The sequence below is a fragment of the Aricia agestis genome, chromosome 4 (genome assembly GCF_905147365.1).
Source record: "Aricia agestis chromosome 4, ilAriAges1.1, whole genome shotgun sequence".
NCBI lineage: Eukaryota > Metazoa > Arthropoda > Insecta > Lepidoptera > Lycaenidae > Aricia > Aricia agestis.
In genome coordinates this window covers 17,913,890-17,939,483 of record NC_056409.1, presented here as the reverse complement: position 1 = coordinate 17,939,483, position 25,594 = coordinate 17,913,890, and the positions used below count along the sequence as shown (strand labels likewise).

The following is a 25,594-nucleotide window of genomic DNA, read 5'->3' as shown; positions in this document are numbered from 1 at the left end:
GATGGAGGCGACTAAACGCTCAACACCGCAGCAGTAGTGCTGACAGCTATTTTTATAGATATTTTATAATTATATTATATTATTATTACTATTATAATTATTGTGGGCTTTACACAGCTACCCGCAACCCGCGGCCCGCGGGCCGCATGCGGGCCACCGGGACTTTATTTGTAGCCTATTAGAATTTGAAATTCACGCCCACGGGCAAAATATTATACAGTCAACGTGAAAGTTTTTTTCACTTGTAAGTCGTTATTTTTTAAACCTAAAAATGTTTGTTGCGACCCGCGACACCAAGACCAAAAATGATTGCGGCTCGCAAAAAGGGTTGGGGACCACTAGCTTAATATATTATACATCTTGACATGAATAAATTATTATTAGAATTTAAAACTATATCTTCGTGTACCCTCACCGAAGGTTACCTTATTTCAAAGATTTTCTTTCCCCCAAACAAAGCGGCGGAAAATATTGTATTATATTTTAAATTTACAATTTTTGAATTATTTTAAATTTGAAACCACTTCGTTAGTTTATTTCGAAATGACATGTTAATTTGGAAAATTAACTTTTAAGGTTTTCAAGCCAATACCCAAAAGTGGATATCTATCAAATAGATTTAAGAGCCTACTTCTTGGTTCCTTCCTAGTAACTCACTAGCCGATCGAAAGATTTTAATTTACTGATTATGAGCCTTAAGTCTTAACGTACAGACTATCAGATGCGCTATTTTTTTTTTCACAAAAAATATAAAGAAGGAAACTAGACCAGGCGTAGGCTTTATCACTACTAGACTTACCACGCTTAAACAATATTGACAATGTTCTAGGCGAGAATTCTTCAGCCTCAGGCGCCCTTTTTTTTGTTAACGTTTTATTGTAAATAGTGCCATGGTTGTATTAAATCCACAACAAGTATATTGTAAATATTTAAGTCTTGACGATTATAAATATATATACTAGCTGTCCCGGCAAACGTTGTTTTGCCATTTAAAGTATTTCGCTCATAATACTTATTATTATTTTATTGAAGTGGCTAAATAAGTATGTCACCATGGCAAAGTCCATGATTGCTATCCCGTCGCACAAACAATGGTCGCCGGCAGTTTCGAGTTGTAATAATTTACTATTATTTATTCAACAAATGAATACACTAATAAAGATAAAAGAGTAGATGTTGTCTGATTCTCAACCCTAGCTCGCTAAGATTTACGAAAATCGGTCGAGCCGTTTCAGAGGAGTTCAAATACGCACACCGTGACACGAGAATTTTATATATTAGATATATTATGTAATAGTATATGCCTATTAAAAACGGAATAATATAGAACAGTTAAATCAGTGTACTATTCGTGAGCTAACTCAACTGATAGGTGTTTTGACACCTTCATATCCTGATTTCTGACTCCCGCCGCGGAAACAACTGGTTTTCAGCGATTAAAATATTTAATACTAAATAAAATATGCAATGATAAATACGATAACAGAATCACACTTATTCTTGAATAATTGTTAAAACATTTAGCCTGGTGGACCGAGAACACAATATTCTCGACTTTCAATCATATTAATATGCATACATTATCGACGACTTCAGAGCCGGACCCAGTTAAAGCAGTAACCTTAAAATTTATTCTAAAATACTTTACTTTGAATTAGATTTTAGATATTTATACTCTGTTCAATCTTATTAGTTAATAGACTTATTACAGAGATCTTCGTCCGCTCCATCGGAACCTTAGCCAAACAATTTGACAATGGCTATAATATCTTCTACAGCCTGTGCACTGTCATTGTTTATGAACAATGTTGACATTATTGGTTGGTTACATTGGCTCAGATGAATGTGTGAAGACTGAAGCGTCTTTCGAAATAAGCTTTCCGGTAAAAATATTTGTATAATAAATACATACTTGAGGCGTATAGTACCCGCGATCCACTTACAAATTATTCTTTTTTTTTTTTCTTGCACTCTGTACCTACTGAATACGGGTCTTTACTCATTGACTTAAAACTTTCTGCCTAATAAAACTCGGCATAATAAAAAATTACGGTTTTAAATATCGGTATCGAAAATCATATTACAAAGACATCAACTCCCGGGCGTGATCGGATCGGTGATGATATTAAATTATGTAATTCCTTTTTATTAAAAAAGTTTCAAGTTATATTTAAGTTATTACGCCGTGCGATGGTTATTCAAGATTATATTAAATAGGATAATGGTACAGAACGGGTTATTATTGCTAACGTTTAACGCTCCGCATAGAACAGCCAACTCCCAGTCGGTTAGTCGCTGGATAAAGCAGGTGCTGTGCGAGATCGGGGCAGCGTTGACACGAGCGTCGATACGAGCATCGACACGAGCATCGACATGAGCGCCGACACGAGCGTCGACACGGGGACTGAAACTGGACACGATTAGTAAGACGACAGTCGACAGGCAGGACTAGCGACTACAATATTTTCGATATTTTCCTTAGCCATCATTTTATCGACGAACAAAGTTTCGCTGAATCAGTTATATTATAATATTATGTATAATCACCATGATCCCAGTGTGTTATCATTTGAATCACAAACCATAGAGGTTTCTTACGTTTCGTTTCTACTGACTGTTATTATTATTAAATTCTTTCTCGAATATAATGATTACTATTCATAATAAATATTGTTTTTCGTAAAAAAAAAATCTTTCTTTCGTTACTCTGAAAATCTACTGGTTAATTATATATCGAAGAATGAAGCGAAGAAATATAATAAATGATCAAACGAACTTACTAAGTGAAGTTCGATCATTATTATATGAGTCGCTTCATTCGAAGATATAATCTCCCTCCCACCCAGTCTGCACGAAACTATGTTTGCAGTACCCAAAGAAAGAAAGAAAGATTTTTGCATTACTTCTCTCTAAACATAATGAGGCACGCCGGAACGCCGTGTGATCTAGCGAGCATGTAATTTTTCAACTTACCTACATAAATCTTTAAAAAAAAACGCGTATGCCAAGCAAATATACAAAGGTACTACTGGTTAATTATATATCTTCGAATGAAGCGACTCATATAATAATGATCGAACTTCACTTGGTAAGTTTGTTTGATCATTTATTATTTATTGATAGCACTATACTCGGTAATTGCTATGAACTTGACCTACATAATTATTTAGGTCACAGGAGGTCGGCGCGAGCGCACACCTGCGCTTGCTCCCCGTACAACTTCGTTTCAGGCACTGAAGCGCGGGAAATAGGCACTTATCTCCTGAAGCTGGAATGTCGTTGCGTCACAGGTGCGGGTGTTATGCCGTGCCGTATCGTAAATAGCAGCTACCGTACTCTTATTTAAGTATTCTAAATGATGTTTTATTATTTTATTGTATCTTATATCTTTAAACGAGCAATTCTTGTATATATCTACAGGGTGTAACAAAAATAAGTGATAATACATTAGGGTGTGTACGTGTTCCTTGCAAAGAGTTCACTGTGAAAGTAGCAGCGCTGAAAGACCAAAATTTTTTTTCACTTTTGTATGGGGAAACTCGTGACGTTCGAGCCCTTGCCCATACAAAAGTGAAAAAAAATTTTCGTCTTTCAGAGCTGCTACTTTCACAGTGAACTCTCTACAAGGAACACGTGCACACCCTAAAGTATTATCACTTATTTTTGTTACACCCTGTATATATATATAATTAGAATCTCGGAATCGGCAGGGCTATCACGTAAAAATAGCGATTAACAAACCATCAGCAAAAATCGCGCGATGATCGCGCGATCGATTGCTGGGTATAAAAAAAAATGGTATCATGTAAGCGATCGCTCGCGGATCGCTCGCTTATCGTTTCAATGCACTTTTGCGAGTACACTAGCGCCAAAAACAATTTAGTAGCAATCAAAGGAACTATTATTGGAATGTCAAATCAAACAAACTTCGACAATGTTTACAAGTGTTCACGTTTCTAATGTATACAAAAGTACTCTGCGTTCGCTTTAGTTGTGATTGTTTCGTGAACAAAATAGCAAGTGAGCGAGATTATACAAGTACAATACTGTAAAATGTAAAATCTTTGGTATTTCACCAATGTATTAGCTGGATTTCCTTGTGAAATAGCCAAAGGAGTAGATCTTGGGTCAATCTGAAAAGAAAATGTTGAAAACCGTAGAATAATCTTGCCCATGAGCCTAAAGCTCTAGAATCTAGATCAACAAAATCTTGAGAACAATAGAAAAAGGTAAGCATCCTTAATTTGTACTTTCCTGATGTTACTTCTCCCTTTTTTGCCTTTTCATAACACTTTTCTATTTTTGTAGTACTGGGCTGACCTTAAAAGTTAAAAGCAATAGCAAGATGAAGCTATGGCTAACAGAGGTGGTACTTTGGGGCCTGCTGATGCTGCTGGTAATCAAAGATGATGATATGGCTTACCAATAAACAAAGTCGACAATGAAGTCTTGGCTTTCATCGCAGAGCACTAGTATTTGGTGATGGTGAACATAGAATTTTATTATACTCTGTAAGTACTAATTAGGTAAGTTCTACAATTTCTAACTAACCTATTAAAAACATAATCTTAATAATTACCTATATTTTTATTAGATAAGTGAGTTTATATAGTGAGGCTGAAATGCCAAACCATCCAATACAATATTTTTGGATGATTTCTGTGAAAGTAGTTGTTCCTTACAGTAAATTTTACATTAGTGTTGAATTATAGGCAGAAGTAAAGATTTTTTTCTTAAAATAACTTTATTTTGCAGATATTATGGATTTCATTGAAACTGGGCCGTCTGCTTCAACTACGAGTAATTTGAATAATATTGCTTTTATTATACTCTGTAAGTATACAATTTCTATCTAACTTATTAAAAACATAAACTTAATACCTATATTTTTATTAGTGACTTTATACAGTGAGGCTGAAAAGCCAAACCATCCAATACAATATTATCGGATGATTTCTGTGGAAGTAGTTGTTCCTTACAGTAAATTTTAAATAAGTTTTAAACTATACAAAAAAATAAGTATTTTTTATTAAATTAACTTTATTTTGCAGATATGGATTTCATGGAAGCTGGGCTGTCTGATTCAAAGTACCATACCGATGACAAACTACGGAGTGCTGCTGAATCAACAATATTTGACTCGTCTTATTAGTTATAACAAATATTTATTATTGTTAAAATCATTTTAAAATGAAAAACTTTGTGTTAAAATAGATGACTGTGTGAAACTACATATTATACTTTGTCATATTAAAATTATAATAAAAGTTGTCATATACAGTGTTACCTATAGTTTGGGGTTTATATTAAATAAAAAAACTCACTTTGTATGTACTTTATTTCTTTATTTTGTAAATTGACATTTTATAACATTATATAACTGATATGTAGGTACTGATAATAATTATTAACTGTTAACAAAACATATTTTAGTGAGAATACAATAAAAAACCTTTAATAATTTGAATGTAATTTTGTTTTTGGTTCAGAAACCCACATTAGTATTAAATATGTAATTGATTATTAGGAATACTAAACAGAATACAGCTATTAATAGAGTTACTATAATTGTTAATTATTAACAAATGCAAAGTAACAACTTTAAAGACTAAGTATATAGAGTTATAGACTATACTGAAGGAATTGAGTGATATTGATAAATTTACATAAGTAGGTACATAATTAATAAAAACTTTACTTTGTAAGTATTAAATCAATTTGTAATAAAAATAATAGTTGTATTTTTATTTTAATACTAGCTGACCCGACAGACGTTGTCCTGTCTTGACGATTTAACCATGATTAAAATGAGTATAGCTCCATGCCAAATTTCATCAAAATAGATTAAATGGTTTAGGTGAAAATCATAGTTATCATCATAGTAAACTCACAGAAAACCGGCGTGAAACAGCGCTTGCGCTGTGTTTCGCCGAGTGAGTGAGTTTACCGGATGCCCAATCCCTCAACTATTCCCTTCCCAATTCCCAAATTATCTATTTGTTGACTTCTGTTGTTCGCTCGACGATTCTGCATTGCCAACCGAGCTGTTTCACGGGCTGCTTCACTTTGCTCTCGTGATTGAGAAGCACGAAGTCGAGCCATACTATTGCGGCGCTGTTCACGTGCAATTTCTTGTTCTTCTTCAGTCCTTTCATTTGCAGTATTTTGTATTCTTCTTGCATTACGGCTTTGTCGGGAAAGATTCGATCGTCTTGGTCGCGGCATTATTAATTAAACTTCACTTCACTTCAATCCACTTGTTAATTATTTATTTAATAAAAATAGTTTTAATATTGATTTCTTACAAATATCAAATTGTCATCCATACGTCATTACATAGCTGTCATTTTACGTCAATTACATAGCTGTCATTTTCGTTTTGTTATTCCAAGTCTGATTCTTTTTTGTTATACCACGTTTTATAGTGACTGACGTTTCATGTCAAGTCACACAGGAACGCTGTCGAACGGGATAAAAAGTATCCTATGTCCGTCTCCTGGCTCTAAGCTACCTCCCTACCAATTTTCAGCCAAATCTGTTCTGCCGTTCTTGAGATATAAGTGGTGTAACTAACACGACTTTCTTTTATATATATAGATACTTATAGTACATGTTAATATTTACAATATTGATATTTAAAACATCAGGATAAAACACTAATAAAGAAATTAACATTATTCATAAGAGCTTGTAGCACCTCCATCGTGGGTATCGCAGACCCCAGACAATAAATTTTCAATTGTTATGCGGCAGCCAGCTGCCGCTTGGGGATTGATAGGTTTTAAGCAGTATTCTGATTTTAATAAACCTTTTTAACATTGGTTATAATATATTTCTGTTATTATTAAATAATACAAGACTAAATCTTTTATTTATTGTTGCACATTTCATTATATTGGAGATTATGCATAAAATAATTAGTCATAAAGAAAATGTTTTACTTACTACTTAAAAATAAACCTTATTTCTGATGTATGTTTAAAAGTACTTATTCCATTTAATTCTACTTACATGAAGATAAATAACAATAACTTAATAGTAAACTACATGCAAATGAAACAAGTAACACTGTTTTACTGCTTTATTTTTCACTTCATAAAGATCACAACCTCTGCAAGTTCTTTGCGGTCTGCCACTCACTAAAAGCTGGTTCTCACTTTTTCAAAGAAACTGTAACATCCTGCAATGGCTTAAGTGTGGTCCTAAACTTGTTGAAGCACTTGGAAGTCGTCGTACTGGCAGGCGACGTGATAGTTGTTGCAGATGTTTCGCAACAACACAGCACATGTGTTAATTGTTGTTTTTCTTGTCAATGTGTTTAACTCGTCACAAACAGCTCCTTATTCAACCCTTGTAATGGGTTTTAAACTCAGAGTCAGACAGTTCCAGTGCCTGGGCTCGGTCGAGATTGCGAGGTCTTATTTAGCTGTATTTCTGGCTACATCTCTTGTTTCTCCTTCAAGAATGGCTTCTAATATGAGCACTGTATGCGCCAATGTTATAAAAATACGTTTTACAGTTTAAATATTGAAGCAAAACACAACTAACCTCTCAGCGATAAACAAGCAATCGGTAAAAAATCACCTTTGTTGTGATCGCTATTTGACAGTTCAAATTGCTCGCCGATCGCGATCGCATTGCTGTCAAAAGCCTTACGTGATACGATTCATACGAAATAAATTGCAAAAGTATGGAGATTTAGCGATTGTAATGCAATTATAGTTCCTTGATTGTTCGGCAGAGGGAGTACTGTCGCTCGATTGCAATCGTATTGTTTTTGCTGATACATAATACGAAATTGCGATTTTTGCGCAATTTTTGCACAATTTTTGCTATCGTTTTGCTTTCGCGAGATACGTGATAGCCTAGCGGCTCCAACGATTTTCATGAAATTTAGTATATAGGGGGTTTCGGGGGCGATAAATCGATCTAGCTAGGAATCATTTCTAGAAAATGTTATTTTCATCGGATACCGAGCAAAGCTCGGTCAAACAGCTAGTTATTATATTATGTATAGTATTATTATTATTATAATTTATGTTGAATCTGTCGTGCGTCAGGCGTAATATGTATAGGAACCACGGAAGATCAGGTACCGCGGTGCAGTGTTCTGCGCCGTGGTAATACACCTGAGTGGGTATCCTTTTCGGCATTATACAATGCACTGCCTAATGACATGACATTCTCTTTGCCTAATGATGCCATATTTTTTTTGTAGTTTGTTTGTTTTATTTTTTCTTTTGGTTTATTGTTTGCTTTTTTTTTTGCTTTAGTGTGTGCAGTGTATTGTATTTATGTTTGAATAAAATTTTTATTATTATTATTATTATTATAAAAAAAAAACGTTAATCCGGCATTCTCGAGCGCGATTTTTTTATTTTTTATTTTGAAGAATATAATCTAAAACTTACTAAAAATACAAAATCTGCCGGTTTCCTCATGACCGGAAGTGTGGAGGAGCCATTTCGTCTTCCGAAAAACGCGTTGCGGCGTATAAAGTGGCCCATTCATTATCCTGCTTTGCAGTCCGGCGTGCAGGCCTGCGAAATGACGTAGCCCACACATTATCCTGCTTTGCCGTCCATCTAGGGATGTGATATACTTGTGTAGCAGTACCTACGTTCGTTCGCCGATGAAACAAAGAAAACAACGCGCTCTGAAAAGAACGCACGCCGTCTTTGTATACGTTCGTTATAGAAGTTGAAACACAGAAGAAAATCGCTCTGCAAAGAACGTACGTTCGCAATGACGAGAGAAACTGTCCGTGTATTAATACCGGACATGAACCGGCCTTGAAAAAGGCATTTTTCTAATAAGAATTCTTCACAACAACACTACGCGTCTTCACATCGAGGTTACGTCGAGCGAGGGATCTTCGCAGCGTGGCTACGGTCTTCATGGCGTTTGCAGAGCTTCCATCTTCACAAAATGGCGGCACTACAATTATTACCGGCACGGCGTCGACCGGCAGCGAGACGTCGTCGGTAAGGAATGCGCGCGCGGACTGAATTCGCGGCCCGCGAGAGCCCATATTTATACTCGGGCGATGCCAGCGCCGCGAGCCGCGGTGCGTCCAGTTTCCCGCGCGGCAATCATAATTACCTTGTAAATATTTCCTATTCGATTTTTTTCCCTTTCATGTTTCTGTAAATATTTTTGTCCCTTTCTGTACATCTCTTTCTAATTGTAATAGCCAATGAAAATCAACCTTTTAACTTCGTGTACATTTTTTAATAATAATAATTATCTCATTTTTTTGTATATAAGCAGCACATTTTTGTAAATAAATCACTTCAGTTCACCACAGTAAATCGAGTTTTACTCTTTACTCCTCCGACCTCTAGTGAACTCTTAGAGAGACCAACCGGTCCTCTAAACTGGTGACCCCGTGAACAACAAGCAACCTCTGCAAGAAGAAACTCTGCCCGAAAAACAAGAGGAATCTTTGCCCGGGAAATCTCTGCTCGACGAAGTTCTGCTCAACAACGCTGCTCACAAACCTCTGCCCGGCGAACCGCTGCCCGACGAAACTCTGCTCAAGATTTTCCCGCACCAAATCCACACAATGGAATCCAGAGGCGAATCCCTGCCCGAAACCTCGGCACTCACCAGCAACCCGGCGACGTCACCGTCATCGCAGGAAATCGCCGGCATCGCACTATCAATGCGAATTCCGCCATTCTGGAGGGACAAACCCAGGCTCTGGTTCGTCACTTTCGAAGCAGCCACCAGCAGCCTACAGAAGAACCAAAGCCAGCTCTCCCAGATGGTCATCGCTCGTCTAGAAAAAGAGGACATCGAACAGATCGCCGACCTACTGTACAACCCGCCAGAGACGAACGAGTACCAAGCACTGAAGGACCGACTCATCTCCGCATATGAGGAATCTGACAGCCGGCAGTTTCAACAGCTTCTGTCAGACATGGAATTGGGAGACCAGAAACCATCACAATTACACCGACGAATGCGAAACCTGGCTCGCAACAAGGTCCCCGATTCCACCCTACAACTCATGTGGGCCAATCTCCTCCCGACAAATATTCGCTCCGTCCTGGCCGTCAGTGAAACGTTCCAGTCGAAGACCACACTCGACGAACAAGCTGCGCTAGCCGACAAGATCATCGAGCAGTCACATGTAAATAATGTAAATAGCATCTCATCAACTCATCGTGTAAATAGCTCCGCATCAACATCATCGAACGTCGAGTGCCTGCTCATCGAAGAAATCCGCAAGCTGTCACTAGAAGTCGCCGAGTTAAAAAAACAACAGTACAACAACAATAATTATAGAAGAGAAAATTACTATCAACGCTCAAGGTCAAGACATCGATCGACATCAAGATTCCGGCAACGATCGACATCGCGTCCTCGGTCTACATCACCATCGCCATTCTGTTACTACCACAACAGATTCGGCAACGAAGCAAGAAAATGTACACAACCGTGTACGTTCAACACGACGGAAAACTAGACAGAACGTTGGCAGCGGCGGAATCCGGCGTTCACAATAAACAATACCGCCTATTCGTCACGGACAAGACTACGAATCTCACTTTTTTGGTAGACACGGGTGCCAATATATCCGTCATACCGAAAAAGAAAGGCCTCCATCTCCAGCCGCTACCTTTTCAACTTTACGCCGCCAACAACACCGTCATCCCGACATACGGCGAGAAGACATTAGAACTCAACATCGGACTTCGCCGACCATACAAATGGAAGTTCATCGTCGCCGCAGTCTCGAAGCCAATCCTCGGTGCCGACTTCCTGCAACATCACGAACTCATCGTCGACTTGAAAAATAGAAGACTCATCGACGGGAGAACCAGTCTACATATTAACGCTCCCGGACGCTACACAGACGTACCTACTGTCCGTAGTGTCGACAGCACGCAGGCGTACCACGATATACTAGAAGACTTCCCCGGCATCACGAGATTGACAGCGATGAATATTACACCGAAACACAGCGTCAAACATTTCATCGAGACGTCTGGGCCACCACTACATTGTCGCGCCCGACCGCTACAACCGCATCGCTACAACCAAGTGAAAAAAGAATTCGAAAATATGATGCAACAAGGTCTCTGTCGTCCCAGCAAGAGCGCCTGGTCTTCTCCGCTTCACGTCGTACCAAAGAAGAACGGCGACATAAGGGTGTGCGGCGACTACCGACGACTAAACGCAGTAACGAAGCCCGACCGCTACCCTATTCCCCGACTGCGAGACTTCACCTTTCAACTCGCCGGAAAAACTATTTTCTCGACGATCGACTTAAACCGAGCCTACCAGCAATTACCAGTCCATGAAGAGGATATAGAGAAGACAGCAATCATCACACCATTCGGTTTATTCGAATTCCCGAGAATGTGTCCCGGCCTTAGGAACGCAGGCCAGACATTTCAACGTTTTATACACGAAATACTGCAAGGCTACGACTTCGTCTTCTCATTCATCGACGACTTGTTGATCGCATCCTGCAGCGAAGAAGAACATCGCCAACATCTGCGGTGTGTTCTTCAACGCCTAGAAGAAAACGGAATCACAATCAACCCAGCTAAATGTGTACTCGGCAAGCAAGAAGTTAAATTCCTCGGCTTCACCGTAAACAGCGACGGAATCAAGCCGCCACAAGACAAACTACAAGCAATAGAAGAATTCCCATTACCAAAAAACATAGAAGAATTGCGACGTTTCCTCGGTATGCTAAATTTCTACCGAGACAGCATACCGAACGCCGCCACTATTCAAGCCCCGCTACACGCATACCTACATAATGCGAAAAAGCGAGACAAGACACCGATCGAGTGGAACGAGACATCAAAAGAAGCATTCACGGCATGCAAAAATAGCATCAAAAACGCTGTTTTGCTCGCCCACCCGAATCACAAAGCACCGATCGCTATTTTCTCCGACGCCTCGGACACCGCAGCGGGAGCTGTAATACAACAATTCAACAATAACAAATGGCAACCACTCGGCTACTTCTCGAAGAAATTTACAACAGCGCAAACGAAGTACAGCACCTACGATCGCGAACTTCAAGCTATCTACATGTCAGTAAAATACTTCAGAAAAATATTCGAAGGCCGAGAACTCATTATCTTCACCGACCACAAGCCATTGACATTCGCCTTACAGAAGAAATCATCGACATCGGAAACTCCGAGAAGAACCCGACAACTACTTTTTATCTCCGAATTCACGCACGACATTCGTCATATCAGCGGAAAAGACAACATAGTCGCCGATACATTCAGCCGCATCGAAACAATCAACACGCCGTCAGCTGTAAATTACGAAGAGTTATCTCGCGCGCAAGAGCGAGATAGCACGCTACCTACACTCTACAGCCAAGAAAACTTAAGTTTCAAAACAACTACGCTACCTAACTCCGATATCAAGATTGTATGCGAAACTTCAACAAAACACGTTCGGCCGTACATTCCGCAAGACTTTCGACGCGCCGTGTTTGATTCCATTCATAACATAAGTCATCCTGGAACAAAAGCATCAAGAAAACTCATCGCGCAAAAATTCTTCTGGCCGTCAATGAACTCCGACATTAGCGAGTGGACAAAAACCTGCATACAATGTCAGCGAAGCAAAATACAACGACATACATCGAGCGCCGTGTCGACATTCCCACAAGTCGACCGCTTTCAACATACACACACCGACATCATCGGTCCGCTGCCTACAACAGCGAGTGGTCATAGATACCTACTTACTATGATCGATCGCTCGACCAAATGGCCTGAAGCTGTACCGCTCACCGACATCACCGCCGAAACCGTCGCAAGAGTATTCTACGAACAATGGATAGCGAGATTCGGGTGTCCGACTACAATAACAACCGATCAAGGACGCCAGTTCGAGAGTCAGCTGTTCGTCAACCTAACTCGATGTATGGGAATAGAAAAAACCCGTACAACGCCGTACCACCCGCAATCTAACGGCATGATCGAACGCTGGCATAGAAGTCTCAAGAATTCACTGAAAACAAGACTCATCAACAGTAATACATCGTGGATCGACGAGCTACCTACAGTTTTACTCGGACTACGCGCCGCCATACGAGAGGACACCGGAGTCAGCGCCGCCGAATTAACCTACGGTCGTAACTTACGATTACCGGCCGACTTCTTCGAATCATCATCATCATCGAGCTTAGATCATACCTACATCGAGCAACTACGAAAAAACATCAACTCTCTCAAGCCGAAAAACAATGTACAGCGCCACGGTAATCAACGCAACATCTTCATACATCGTGATCTACTTACGTGCGAATACGTATTTTTACGTAACGACGCCGTAAGGAAACCACTTCAAACACCGTACGACGGGCCGTACAAAGTTCTCCGACGAGAAGAAAAATACTTCGTAATACAACTACCCGATCGCACAGCAACAGTATCCATCGATCGTTTGAAGCCCGCCTACATACTGAGTGAAGATTACCTCGGCGAGTCAACGAGCAATGTACAACAGTCACCGGTAATTCTCAACTTACCTAATACCAATTTACCTGTTACCTTACCTTCACATACCAATAATTTACCTCAAAATACCTCATTACCCTTACCCGTTACCTCATTACCTTTACCTGTTACCTCACAACCATTACCAAGTGCAACACCGATCAAGCAGAAGTTACCAGCAAGTCCAGCACAGAAGACAACAAGAACAGGCCGTGTCATCAGACTGCCGGTACGCTTCGCTTGAGGGGGAGCACTGTAGCAGTACCTACGTTCGTTCGCCGATGAAACAAAGAAAACAACGCGCTCTGAAAAGAACGCACGCCGTCTTTGTATACGTTCGTTATAGAAGTTGAAACACAGAAGAAAATCGCTCTGCAAAGAACGTACGTTCGCAATGACGAGAGAAACTGTCCGTGTATTAATACCGGACATGAACCGGCCTTGAAAAAGGCATTTTTCTAATAAGAATTCTTCACAACAACACTACGCGTCTTCACATCGAGGTTACGTCGAGCGAGGGATCTTCGCAGCGTGGCTACGGTCTTCATGGCGTTTGCAGAGCTTCCATCTTCACAAAATGGCGGCACTACAATTATTACCGGCACGGCGTCGACCGGCAGCGAGACGTCGTCGGTAAGGAATGCGCGCGCGGACTGAATTCGCGGCCCGCGAGAGCCCATATTTATACTCGGGCGATGCCAGCGCCGCGAGCCGCGGTGCGTCCAGTTTCCCGCGCGGCAATCATAATTACCTTGTAAATATTTCCTATTCGATTTTTTTCCCTTTCATGTTTCTGTAAATATTTTTGTCCCTTTCTGTACATCTCTTTCTAATTGTAATAGCCAATGAAAATCAACCTTTTAACTTCGTGTACATTTTTTAATAATAATAATTATCTCATTTTTTTGTATATAAGCAGCACATTTTTGTAAATAAATCACTTCAGTTCACCACAGTAAATCGAGTTTTACTCTTTACTCCTCCGACCTCTAGTGAACTCTTAGAGAGACCAACCGGTCCTCTAAACTTGCAAAAATCAATATCAGGGCTTCTAAGTACGAATACGTAACGAAACGAAGCATATAGGCATGCTCTACGTGGAATATTTAGATGGTTTTGTTCAGAGTAGAACCTTTCTTAAGTGTAATTTGAGGGAGAAACAATCGTTTTTTTTAATGACACAGCTCACGTGTCATACGCCACATGTTAAAAACATATATGACACGGCTGCCGCGTCATCCGCATTAAATTAGTTAAAGTATTTATTTATTTACATGATTTTGCTCCTTATTATTTCCATACATATACAGATTGAAGTCCTATGCAAGTATTTTCAGGGAGCCTTAGTGATTCAAGAGGAAGGTTTATAAGTATAATAACATTCATTAAATAGCGGAGAAATACTGTTATTGTTGGGGTTTCTAATGACGTGATGTCGTAAATAATTACATTTTTTCCGCTTACATTGCAAACGCAGGCTGAACCCTACGAGCTTTATCAAAATAATGTACCAAGTATTGTACATATTAAAAAGGTCTACAGAAAACTCCGCGATGGTAGGTATATGTCTGTCTCTTATGGATATCCCCTACGAATAATAAAAACTAAGGAAAAGTAACTCCGTCAAAAAACATGCTCCACAATACTTGTCAAAAAAGTGTACCTTAGGGTCCTTAGGTACACATTTCAATAAATTTGCAATATTTAGGTGACCTTGAGCGGTACTAGGCTAACATTACATGACAGATCAAAAGGAACCAAATTTAAAACGGTAATAGTATGGGAGTTACGATTTCCTAAGAGTTTTTATTATTCGTAGGATATCCCACAATAACAGTTTTTTGTGATTTACTTTTAACGGCAAATAATGGGTAATTTTTGAAGCAATTTTAACTAATACGGCATTAATCCTTATTCAATTAAACACTTTAAGTAACCCTTACAGGGCCATAAGGTATCCAATATGAAATATTATAATGCAATACAATATTTTAGCAATTTTGGGTGTAATGTAAGGGAATATCGATAAAAAAACAAAGCAGTGTGTATACATTTGCTGTAATTTCGTGGGGAATATTTTCCCTGTGGGCCATAAGGGTAAATAAACGAACAGTGAGAATTATTTGATACTTATTTTATTTATTGCTTTGTGACACAAATAATAATAATAAAAAGAGATATAAAAGTAATGTAAAAGAGTTAATTATGATATTCTGCGAAACAATTTCGCTTACTTGTAAAGCACAAGTGGACATGGCACATGGCATATTCATTATATTATGTCCTATTTTCTATGCGCTTTTTCGCACAATTGACACAACGCTTCATCTTCTCAGCCTTTTGCATATTGTGAGTTCTTCATCAGTCTACCAGTAGGTAACATCTAAATGTAGGCAAAACATGGTAACCCATAACATAACTCATCCCCAAAAACGCCTTCATTTCGTCCAAGCCAACAGTAAAAGATCTTCCGTCCTGTTGTGCGTATCTGATACGTTCTTTTACTATAATATCAGATACTAACTGATCAAGTTGTGTTACTTCCATGAAAATATCCATTGGTAACAACATATCATGCCGGTCAGACAATATATTTATACGCCCAAAATCATACTCACTTTCATAAAATGTATGAGGTACGTATGAGTTCGTTCTCCAGCCAAAAATAGGAATAGTCTCTGAAGTAGCTGAACTGGAAGGTAACGAGTTTCTTGATCGAAATCTTCTATTTCAACTACACTGGTTCCATTTTCTATATCCTGAGTTATGAACTGCTGGTCTTCTTCATCTAATGGCAACTCGTCTTCGCCATCACTATTGTCTGCTGCCATATCTCGTCCTCTCCTATGTAGAATTCTCGGCACCCTCTTCTAGCCATTTCTGTAAAACATTATATAGAAGAAAATGACATAAAACTACCCGAAAACAATACAATATTATATGGTACCCTAAAATTAATAGTTCAATAAGTATACCCGTTATAGACCACAGGGAATAATGTTTCCCTTTATGTAATTTGTAATTTTTAGGTACTTTCGCTAATTTTATTCAGTTTACTTCATTATTACATAAAATTATACTTACCAAATAACATAAAACAGGTGAAATAACACAGCAATTTTATTATAACTAGTCTAAAAAACTTTGAAGAAATGCAGAGTACAGCCCGCGAATGTTTTAGTTTTGGCGCAAAAAGTTTGACAGCTTTCTTTTTTTTTGGGAGTTCAAATACACATTCACAGCCTTCTGCATACGTCCTATTTTGAGATCCAATGAAAAAAATATCGATTTGGTGATAACTGAGTAATCAATTACGAATTTTATAGAAGGGAAAAATGTTTCCCTTGAGCGTGAAAGGGTTAAATATATTATTGATTTAATATAGATCTATATGGCCCTTTACAGCATATGATTTAAATGAATACATATTTTCGAAGATAATATTACATACAGGCCATACAGCTCGACAAGGCTTTAAATGAACGTGGGTGACATTGACCTGCTGATAAAAGAGAACTGTCAAACACATGTCAAAAATAACGTTTTTGTATGATAGCATCATAGATTAAGTAAAGCATTATGATAGAAACGTTTAGTTCCTTTTCTCGCCACGTTCATATAAAGCCTTGTCGAACTGTATTTAAAAATTGCGAGACGTAGCTTTTGCGACGGTACTGAATGCAGGCCACGGGCTACTACCCGTGGCCTGCATTCGTTTCATCTGCATTTCACTTCATCTCAATTCGATAATGAATATAAATCAAAACTGCTAATTCAATTTTAATTATTTTTTCAGTGGCTATATATTTTATACCCATGCGAAGCCGGAGCGAGTCGCTAGTAAATTAATAATATTATTATCTTTGCTGTCAAGTGTCAACAAGGAGTTTTTTCGGGAATGGGAAAGAGTGATGTTGTGTTTTTGTATTATTTTCTTAAATTGTGCTTACTGGGTTTTTAATGTGTAATATTGGTAGGATGTTAACCATTAGATATTCGTTAGCGTGCACAAGTGTGGGAAAGAGATGCAATATCCAGAAACGTGCTATTTTGTGTTCCCTCCAAAACTCCATCGAAAGTTTCAGTAAAGCGTCTACCACTTTACTGAATCGACCGACTTGACTTCCTGACTGTATTGACTTTTACTTAGACTTTGACTAGACTTTTAGACCTGATAATATAGAAAAACGATGCTGAAAATTATTGTATTATAAAATATTGTTTTCCCGCCATAATATACTCCGCCGAAGTGCCATACTAGCCGAAGTGCCATATTAAGAAAACAAAATGTCAAAATTTAGGCCTGCAAACATCCCACAACCACATTCACGGTCCTTTGCGGCGGACTGCAAGTGGTGGGCGGAGCTTGCACACTTTGTGTAGGACTCAGGTCGCGTCCTGCTCGGTGTTGCAGGCTGCCGTGCAGGCCTGCAAGACAGTCCTGCCGTGAATGGGCCTTTTAAGTCGCGAACGATACATTTTACAAAAAAAAAGTTTAAATAAACAAAAAAGGTAATTTTATTTTACACAAAAAAGGTCTCTTTACATTTTTGTCCAAAGTTAAAACTTTTTGACTTGAAGCATTATAAAAACTCAAACTCCCGGTTTTTTGAGTATATATCTCGAAAACTGAGGGTGTTAAAAAATTGATATGAAATAACGATGATTAAATTATGTGACTTTTGTTATATCTCAATTTTTTTTTTCTAAAGCTTCTCGACAATTTTCGTGGACTCGAAAAAAGTTACGCGTATCTGTATTATTAACATGTACAGTTTCATGTATGTATATTATTCAATAGCCTGTTGATCTTCAAATTGTTTTTTGGACGTACCGAAAGCAAAACGAAGTGAAGAATTGGAGCAAAAAAGAGGAATTTGCCATAAACATGTAATACAGACTGAGATCAAGGAGAAAGAAAGGAAAAAAAGAAACCAAAAAAACCTTTCCGGTCAGAGTAAGAGAACCCACCAACATTTTTGTCAGATTAAGAAAATATGCTTTCAGGATACCGAGATAAACCTCCCCTATGAAAATCTGACGCGCTCGAGTTTTCCAAAAGAACCTTTTTTTTTTGCATTTTCAAAAATTCATCGTAACTCATCGTCACGCCGAAATTCAGTTTTTTTAAAGGGAGCTTCCTTGGGGCCTACCCTAGTTTAACACCCCTTCCGAAAATCTGACGCGCTCGAGTAATTTTTTTTTTTGCATTTTTGACTACTTTATATGCCTACCCCCACCACGCAAACCGACAGATTAGTATACCGATGTTATCAGAGGCACTTGGGGCATACGTAGTATAAATATATCTGACGCGCTCGAGAATGCCCAAGTAACTGTTTTTTTTTTTTACATTTTTGAAAAACCGTACACGCCAATCCCACCGCTAAAATGGTTTTTACCATACGAGCTTTTCTTTTCGAAATTATTTTATCTTTCGATTTTGGTAGGTATCGACGGCGCCGTTGAATTACGCCATTTAGCTACCTCGCCTCCCTAACTATTGTTATGCTATACACTTCATATTCGTAGCATGTGAATATTATAAAGGTATACTTATGTAATACTGTACCTATATATAGCCTATTAAGAAATTTAAAAAAACCCCCGCCAAACAACTTTAAAAAGTAATGAAATAATATATTTCTTTACTTTAAGTTTAAATAATTCCTAAGTGAAAAGTGATATTTTAGTCCATAATTGTTGTCACGGTGTGTCGGGGGACCGCCAACAGTGTATTTTGCATTTTGTATCGCCACATATGTCACTGATTGTCTCGATTTGGTTAGCTGAAAACTGACCCTTAAACTATAATGTTATGTGAAATCAAACATCTACATTAGCGGTCCCCGACACACCTTGACAACAATTATGGACTAAAATATCACTTTACAGTTTACACTTAGGCATTATTTAAACTTAAAGTAAAGAAATATATTATTTCATTACTTTTTAAAGTTGTTTGGCGGGGGCTTTTTTAAATTTCTTAATTTTATTTTATTTCATGCTTTTTAAACTTGTGTTGGTTATAGTGCAGAATAATTCCTATCAACAGGATCACATTATATCCCAATGAATACCATCTAGGAATGTCCTTTTGGATGAGTCCAAACATGAAACCTCCACTTTGGGTTCATATGGAGCTCAGCTCCTATAGAATCCAGGTGATGCTGCAGCAGCCGCATGCAAAAATTTATTGGTTATCTACGTCTTACTAGTTGTCGCAATTAAAATGAGCCCAAACACGAAACCATTGCTCTAAGTTGGTGAGGAGTTGGGTATCCTATTGATTACCAGGTGATGCTGCAGCACCAGCTCAACTTTCCATTGTGGCGGTACCTACAATTCGCCTAACATTCCTGCATCGCACTATCGAAGTTTTCTGAGCGCGTCAGTATATATACGACATCTGAAATGTATCCCACACCATCAATGTGTAAATATTCATAAATGTCACGAACTAGAATGCAATAAAGCCCACCAAACGACTGCAAGTTGCTAATCGGCCCTTCACGAACCAGATGAACCGCGATTTTTCAGCACGGAGCAGGCTGATGATGATGAATTATAGCTAAGAACACTCTCAATTAAGTTAGCTTTCAAACAAAAAAACTAGATCAAAATCGGTCCACCCGTTTGGATGCTACGATGCCACAGACAGACAGACAGACAGACAGACAGACAGACAGACCGACAGACAGACACGTCAAACTTATAACACCCCTCCTTTTTGTCGGGGGTTAAAAACAGGGTTTGTTAACCTTTTTCCATCCTTCCTCGGATACTAAACAATACTTTCATGTCTTAAAAAAAATATCTCTCCACGCCGCGCCGCTTTATGGACACTTACTATATTTTATTAACCGACTTCCAAAAAACGAGGAGGTTATATATTCGGCTGTGGATATTTTTTTATTTTTATATGTTCAACGATTACTCCGCCGTTTGTGAACCGATTTTCGAAATTTTTGTTTGTTGTATTAGGTTTCATTCCAATTTGGTACCATCACAATAGACATATCATTCTGTCTACTCTGGTACCATGTTCACAAAAGTGGTGACCTGATGATGGGATCCATGAGTAATCGAGGGAACTCCTCGGAATTTATATGGAAACATATGGTGATTTTGGTTTTATAAGAAGCATCTTAAGCATATGCTACCAAAACGCAAGATTTTGCACCGAGGTATACTATAGTTCCGAAGATACTAAGAGAACTCCGAATTCCTTGTAAATACAAGTTTGGGGGTTTAGGCGCTGTTTTAAGAACTGAAAGCATATTCTACTATACAAATTACATTCATCATCATCATCATCATTACCACGTCACGGTCACCAATGTCACCAAAATTTAACATAACAAATTCAGCCTTAACTCCAGAGCGTAAGGCACACATGACATGACTTCTGAGACAATGACATTACTTCTGAGAAGTAAGCTGCTTCGATAATACAAGTATGAAGTAACATTAATTAAATAATTAATGTTACTTGTATCTCAGATCTCTCAATTAAATATTTATACACTTTCCTTGCACTTATTCCACTTTATTTTAAGATATTTATTACAAAATTGTTAAATACACGACCGGTTTTGAAAAAATCATCATCAGGTGTATATTTTTTCAAAGCCGGTCGTGTATTTAACATTTTTGTAATAAATATCTTATAATAAAGTGGAATAAGTGCAAGGAAAGTGTATAATTATTTAATTGAGACAGGCATGTTACTAATTAAATTAAGAGAATAAAATAACGCAGTTTACTTTATTCTCAAAACTTCACATTAGAAATATTTCGTGCAAAGATCGCTCGAGTCGAACGAGTGGGACCGGTTATAATAGATGTCCGAATTCGTACACCACATGTGGCCGCTTTGGAGTTGAAGCGTTCGAGACCGGTTTCCTGCACGATATAATTTGTTGCTAATAGTTTGTGTATTCTCAAAAGGTCACACTCGAAATATTTCGTGTAAAGATCGCTCGAGTCATACAACTTACAAGTGCTAGGGACCGGTAGATGTCCGAATTCGTACACAAATTCACCCTCCTATTGGTGGATGTGTAGCAAAGTAGTTGCCAAATAAATAAATTACGAACAAATATTCGTGCTTGTGTTTCTTTTACGATATAATTCCCTACTTATAAGTTAATGTGTTTAAAAGAATCTATTTATAATTTCGTTAAATTAGAGTAGCTTGTACAATATAAGTACTCTGCGGAGTTGCTGAATTAGACTATTAAAATCTTATCAGAACTTTTGTTCTATTATGTAGTTTATACACGTTTTAGGATAAGTAGTAAGTACGTTTGTTATAATATGGGATCTAATTTTTTGAGCAGTTATTTAAATATTTGAGATGTTATTATAATCAGTTTAAAAAATATTGAGCAGTTATTTAATTTTATGGCGGTTGATTAATTATTGCGACTGTAAAACATGGACAGTAACAATAATTGAGCAGTCCAATAACTGAATGAGAGATAAAAATGATGGAATGAGCGGTTCGATAACGACTTAACAGAAGGCCTACTTAAGGCTGCGTCCCCATCAGACACGGCGCGGCGCCGGCACCGTGTTACGGCACGACACCGCCACCGTGATACGGTACGGCGCCGCACCGTGACACGATGCCGTGTACGGTGCACCGCGCGCCCCTATTCTGGTGAAACTTCCGAACAAAATTTGTGTCCAAACTTAAACGAGGCATATGAAAATACATATCAATGTCGCGTAATGCAAATATTGTCATGTATACCGAGGAAATTTTATCTATAATAAATAATAGATAAAATTTCCTCGGTTTCTTTTTAACCGACTTCAAAAAATATTTCATTATTCGTGATCCATATCCAAATAAGCATGTTCGAGCGCGCCAACAGCTAAATATTGATGGAATAGGGCCGAATTGATAACCTCCTTTTTTTGAAGTCGGTTAAAAAATAGCAAAAATTGGCTCGGTGCGGCGCGGCTTGTGATATCACGTGCCGTGAGAAGCCACCATTACCTGATAGTTAAATACAAAAACAAGAGAATAATTTTTTCGCGATCCATATCCATTATCCAGACAAGCACTCTCGTTCGAGCGCAAATATCGACTGAATAGGGACGCACCGTACCGTATCACGATGGCGGCGTCGTGCCGTAACACGGTGCCGGCGCCGCGCCGTGTCTGATGGGGACGCAGCCTAACCACGGATACCGTAGCGGGGGGACGGCGGGGGGGGCAGCCGCCTCGAAAGGGGGGTTCGGGGGGCGCAGCCCCCCACCAAAACAAAAACAAACACAATCCAGAAAGTCCAAGAGTAGGTTAGGTTAGGTTAGAACTTAGACCACAACACAGAGGGAGCCGAGCGAGCGCAGCGAGCGTGCTGCGGCAGCAGCCGGCGACCGTCTTACTTTCGCTTTATAACGGTACGGAACCCTCCATGGGCGAGTTCGACTCGCACTTGGCTGATTTTATTATATTTTACCACCTCATTGTTTAAAAAACTGCTTAGAATGAGATTTCTTACTGACAATTTCCGATTTGTTACTGCCCACTGCACGTAAGCGCTCATTAATTAATTTTTACCGCTCATTTAATTATTTTACTGTTCAATAATGTTTTCAATGATCCATTTCATTATTTTTTACAACTCATATTTGTTTACTTTACTTCTTAGTTTTAACTGCTAAACTAGTTATTACACGTGCCATTTATAATTTTTAACTTACCAAAACTGCAATTTATAACTGCCCCTTTAAATAAGTGCCTTATAATATTAATATTTAATAGAATAAATAAGTACATCTTCTTATCTTCATAAATTATTTAAAATTCTCGTGTCACAATGTTAGTTACCTTACTCCTCCGAAACGGTTTTACTGATATACTTACTCCTATTAATCCTTCGATCGTGGATTCTTGGAAATCTATTGTTATTCTATTGTGTCTCGCTCACCGGTGAGCTTGTAATAAGATACGTAGAATAATATACAGGTGTATTAATTATTCTACGTATAGTACGCGATAATTTACTAGGTAACTAAAAAGAGTGAAATTATTATTTTTAACAAAAAATTAAAACCGACTTCTAAGGCAAAAACAATAATAACATCCTTATAATATGAACTAAAAAGTATTAAATAATTTTTCCTATCTAATAGTGCCTTTTTCCGTATTCGGCTTAAACTCAACTAGGTATTTCTGAACTCAATCTTCATAATTTGAAGTCGGTGCCAGTTACAAAAGTTTCAAATATTCTGGCAGACTGAAGATTCAGCTATATCTGGTACCGACTTCAAAATGATGAAGATTGAGTACAGAAATACCTAGTTGAGTTTAAGCCGAATACGGAAAAAGGCACTATTAGATAGGAAAAATTATTTAATACTTTTTAGTTCATATTATAAGGATGTTATTATTGTTTTTGCCTTAGAAGTCGGTTTTATGTAATAAAGATCTATTGTGAAATACTGAGAATGTAAAATATTCGTTGAACCTTCAATGTATCATGAAACGCAGCATCTTAAAATTGGTCTTGCAGTCTTGGTCTTGCAAAAAAGCAATGCCGGGACCAAGACTATCCCTGATCTCAAAACTAGAAAAACCAAGACCGAGACCAGAACAGGCAGATTTGACCGAAACCAATATCAAAATTGTACTAGAAATACCAAAACCATTGAATGTCTTGGTCTGCTTATCAGTTATCACTTATTCATTGACCCAAGTTTGCAACTGTTACAGATGTTCACGGACATAATGTTCCTGCGGCCGTCGCTGGAGACGGTGCGGTTGTACGCGCAGTCCAACCGGACCAGTCCCACCTACTTCTACCGGTTCGCGTTCGACGGCGCGCTGGGCCTGTTCAAGCGCATGCTGGGCATCAACCACCCCGGCGTCTGCCACGGGGACGAGATGGGCTACCTCTTCTACTTCTCGAGACTGAACTATCGTCTCGATGAGGACTCGACCGAGTTGGACGTGTCGAGAAAAATGGTGCAGATGTGGACCAACTTCGCCAAAACTGGGTAAGTCGCAGCCCGCACTATAGTTAGATTAGTACTGATTAACGGGTGAACGTGGAGGTTTCCTCCACGATTTTCTCCCTTATTGTACGTCTTGAGTTCTGAAAATTTCTAAGTTTCATGGAGTAATGTAATCCCATAAAACATAATAATTGTTAGATCATCATCGGCCTTATCAGACACTCGCAGACTTTCTTTGCTTTGCTTTTGAGGGACTCCGATAGCTTATCGGTGGAAATAAAATCTTATCTTCGGTATATATTTAGGTATATCACGATTCGCGATTCGTGACCATCGTAACTGCCACTTTCCAATTCATTAAATAAGTTTCCTAATGCCCAGGAACCCAACACCCCCCATCGACTACGAGTCCGTGGTGGATTTCAAGTGGGCGCCGGTGAACGACACTCACCACGTGACCTACCTCGACATCGACGGCAACTTCACGATGCGCACCGACCCCGAGCCCGCTAGAACGCGCTTCTGGGATTGGCTCTACGACAACTACGGACCCGCGTGAACTTCGCAAGATTGGACGCCATACAGTTCGTCCGTTTGAAAGTTTAATGCATAGTTTCTGAGTTAATTTGACAGAAATTTATCTATTCATTTCTGTGTATGGCCTTTGATTAGCTAGCGTCTAAAAATTAACCAATCAACAACGAGCTGAAAATATAGGTATATACATAATATAATAAACTCCTGTCAAAAAACCTTAGAAACCTGGCACAAGTTAAGCTATTTAATGTGTAGTGCTTAGGTGGTTTTGCCGTTATCGTATTGATTCTATAAGTTAATTTTACCTGAGTTGTATTAAAACATAGATTTTTAAATATAAAGCGAACGGAAAAGCCTGCCTCGTAAATCGAAATGATCCTCATAGAACGATTTCTTATTTTTGACCAATTTAAACAGATAAATTATTACAAATGAATTTTGATAAGTATTCATTTCGTATGAAAAATGAAAATGAAACCTGTAATATCTTAATATTACGTTTTGTAGTAAGAGGGTGTAATAAGGCTTTTTATTAGGGTTCTGTACCCAAAGGGTAAAAACGGGACCCTATTACTAAGACTTCTTGTCTGTCCGTCTGTCTG

General features: G+C 38.4%; 1 protein-coding gene and 1 long non-coding RNA gene across 2 annotated transcripts in view; both read left to right on the top strand.

The window, feature by feature from the left end:
• The window catches only part of LOC121726012 (venom carboxylesterase-6), a 68,220-nt gene extending 43,130 nt beyond the window's left edge, over positions 1-25,090 (top strand). The window contains exons 10-11 of the mRNA XM_042113228.1: positions 24,214-24,497; positions 24,837-25,090. Of these exons, the coding sequence (XP_041969162.1) occupies positions 24,214-24,497; positions 24,837-25,014 (462 nt within the window). The 3' untranslated portion in view covers positions 25,015-25,090. The remainder of the gene's footprint in view (positions 1-24,213; positions 24,498-24,836) is intronic.
• On the top strand, positions 4,025-5,134 carry LOC121726014. Its single transcript, XR_006035473.1, has 4 exons — positions 4,025-4,229; positions 4,309-4,511; positions 4,756-4,833; positions 5,052-5,134. It is a non-coding gene; the product is annotated as an uncharacterized LOC121726014 (long non-coding RNA).
• Positions 25,091-25,594: the final 504 nt, after the last annotated feature.